At 32.9% G+C, this 2,497-nt stretch overlaps 1 protein-coding gene across 1 annotated transcript; it reads right to left on the reverse strand.

The window, feature by feature from the left end:
* Nucleotides 1-455: 455 nt before the first annotated feature.
* LOC129580162 (fatty acid-binding protein, muscle-like) lies at nt 456-1,501 on the reverse strand. The gene is made up of 2 exons (XM_055470367.1): nt 1,347-1,501; nt 456-955 (listed from the first exon to the last, which is right to left on the reverse strand). Exons 1-2 carry the CDS (start codon nt 1,393-1,395, stop codon nt 552-554), a joined length of 453 nt encoding a protein of 150 aa, XP_055326342.1. The 5' UTR covers nt 1,396-1,501; the 3' UTR covers nt 456-551.
* Between the last annotated feature and the right edge of the window lie 996 nt (nt 1,502-2,497).

Genomic DNA, 2,497 nt, shown 5'->3' on the forward strand with positions numbered 1-2,497 from the left:
TGTGAATATACGAAATCGTTTCCATAATCTGAAAGGAAGAGAAGCTACATCAACGTGTATGTAATATACAAAAACAAAATGTGCCAATTTCGAACAAATCAAAGTTCAATTTCGGTGTTCGAAAAAAGATTTGTTCCCAATATCAAATGTGCATCCGACACTGCATAAGAAGAAACAAAATCTATGTCTGATTAGCTATTATTGATTGACTTCTCATTTTGAACTGTCTGATTACTTTAGTGGGTCAAAACCACTCATCACCCATTGAAAATCCGTTGTAAACATATAAAAAAAAAAATCAAAAGTCAGGCGAAATTGTTATTGTCGCCGTTTAATGAAACTCTTGAACTTTCTGCACAAAAATCAGTTCATGCAGTCAAGCGATAGTGAACACAGAAAAAAACATGTGAGATTGAAGAAAATGCAAAGGAATAAAGAAAAAGAAGACTGTATAATTAACGATGATGTGTGTTTGGTATATTTATTTGATATTATGTTTTAGTATTCGTACTTGAACATTTTTCGACAGACGAATACGGAATTGAATCCAATTATTCTTGAACGCGATATTTGCGTGTACAAACAACATTCTTAACTGTCATTGTTGCGTTCATTTCTTTGTCCCCAAATTCACGAATGATGGTGGATGGTGGATCACCGCTCATTTCATGGGTCAATTTGTTGCCGTCCAATGTAATAACACTCTTCACATCACGACCGTCCAAGGTTGTCTCATCGAATTCCTTGCCCAATTCGAATTCGATCGTTGAATCCTTGAATGTCGATTTGGTGAGCAGCTGGTATTTGCCATCGGGCAGTTTTTTCAATTCAACGGTCGGTGAAACTCTGTTACCGGCCAAACGCGTCCAATATCCAACACCAAGTTCCTTCATGTATTCTTCGAAATTTTCCGATTCATAGTTTTTATATTTTTTTCCTTCCCAAATTTCCGTGGCTACGAGCATGAAAAAAAGTATGGAAAAGAAAATGAGAAAGATCAATAATTTAGAAAAAATACAAGCTTTTATCTGGATTCGTATAAGTCTTAATCATCTAAAGAGTTCGTTGCTAATGTGAAATAAATTCTGTTTTCATTTTGTGGGAAAAATGTGTCCAATATTCAAATTGAAATCCATTATGTAATCAAAATCAATGTACAAACAATGATGTGAAGAGCGGATTTTTTTTTGTTGGAAAGAATGTCTTTTTAAATGGGAATTTCAACACTGAATGCAAATAATTCAAAAGTAATTTGAACATATTTATAAATAATTTAAAAAAAATTAATTTCTCCAATAAAACTCGCTAAATTTCTTCAACTTTTTAACTAAAAAAATTACAATTACCAGAAGCGACTGCTGCTAGGACTACGACAAGAGCGATGATGAACTTCATTTTCGATGCTTTTGGTTGAATAATTGAACAGCAACTGATTTCCTTATTGAAGAATTTACAATAAACTAAGCTACTGCTTTGAAATGAAACTAATTTGAAATAGCATTGATAATATAAACTAATACAGAGAGATGTAATCGAATGTATGTGGATATTTGGTCACCTTGCAGTTTTAGTAGCTTAAGCTATATGTGAAATTGTTTCTCACGTAAGACGTACATGGGATGCAATTCATTGTGTTAGTGTAGCAAATCTGAAAACGCATGCATTTGCAAGGAACTGGTCATTGGGGCCAACGAGATTATCGGGCACACAACAAAAATAAACGAGGAATATCTGATTTGTTGACATGAAGTAGTTGTTGATATTTTCGTTTTATCGTTTACGTTGTACATGCACAGAGAGGAAATTAAGTTGAACGCTGAAAATGAAAACATCTTTTTGGTTTTTTTTTTTTTCATTTTTGATAAAAGTCCTTTTTCATTGTAACTTTCAAACTGTCTATTGTTTGTTAATTGCTTTTGTCAACATCCTTTTTGTTGAAGGATAAGCATGACGAAAATCAAAGTAAACTATTGGGCACATTTTTTGGTGAATAAATATGGAATCGTGACGAAATTTCATACGTTTAATGAAAGAAAACATCAAAATGCATCGCTAGATCTAGCTCAAACGGCAGCAACCCCTTTTTATATGGGTTGTTTGCAATATATGTGTTTTTTATTATCAACGTCGCGGTTTTCTATCAGAAGCCAAACACAGGTAATGTGAATATATACATATGTATGAACACGTTTGCATAAAAAAAACCTAATGTGTAATTTTCTACCAAATCGAATGTTTAAATTTGTTGTTCGAAAAAAAAAGAACTTTTGCTCTCATTCTCAAAAGTGCACTGAAAAACATCTGTATCTTATTATTAGCCATTATTGGTTGGCTTCTCATTTTGAACAAACGATTTTGTCACTTTTTTCGTTTTGAACTATCTGACTATTTTAGTGAGTGAAGTTTTCACTTCCCCTCATCATTATACCACTCATATCTGACTGAAATTTTCGGAAGTTCATGTTTGGCTCCATTCCCATTCATGTTAATGTTTCAC

The sequence above is a fragment of the Sitodiplosis mosellana genome, unplaced genomic scaffold, assembly GCF_009176505.1.
Source record: "Sitodiplosis mosellana isolate CC-2019 unplaced genomic scaffold, AAFC_SMos_1.0 Smas_scaffold_7136, whole genome shotgun sequence".
Classification (NCBI taxonomy): domain Eukaryota; kingdom Metazoa; phylum Arthropoda; class Insecta; order Diptera; family Cecidomyiidae; genus Sitodiplosis; species Sitodiplosis mosellana.

Coding starts and splice junctions, on each gene's coding strand:
- LOC129580162 (XM_055470367.1), bottom strand. CDS start 1,395: ATGAAGTTCATCATCGCTCTTGTCGTAGTCCTAGCAGCAGTCGCTTCT. Junction 956..1,346: donor CCTAGCAGCAGTCGCTTCTG/GTAATTGTAATT, acceptor TCATGCTCGTAG/CCACGGAAATTTGGGAAGGA.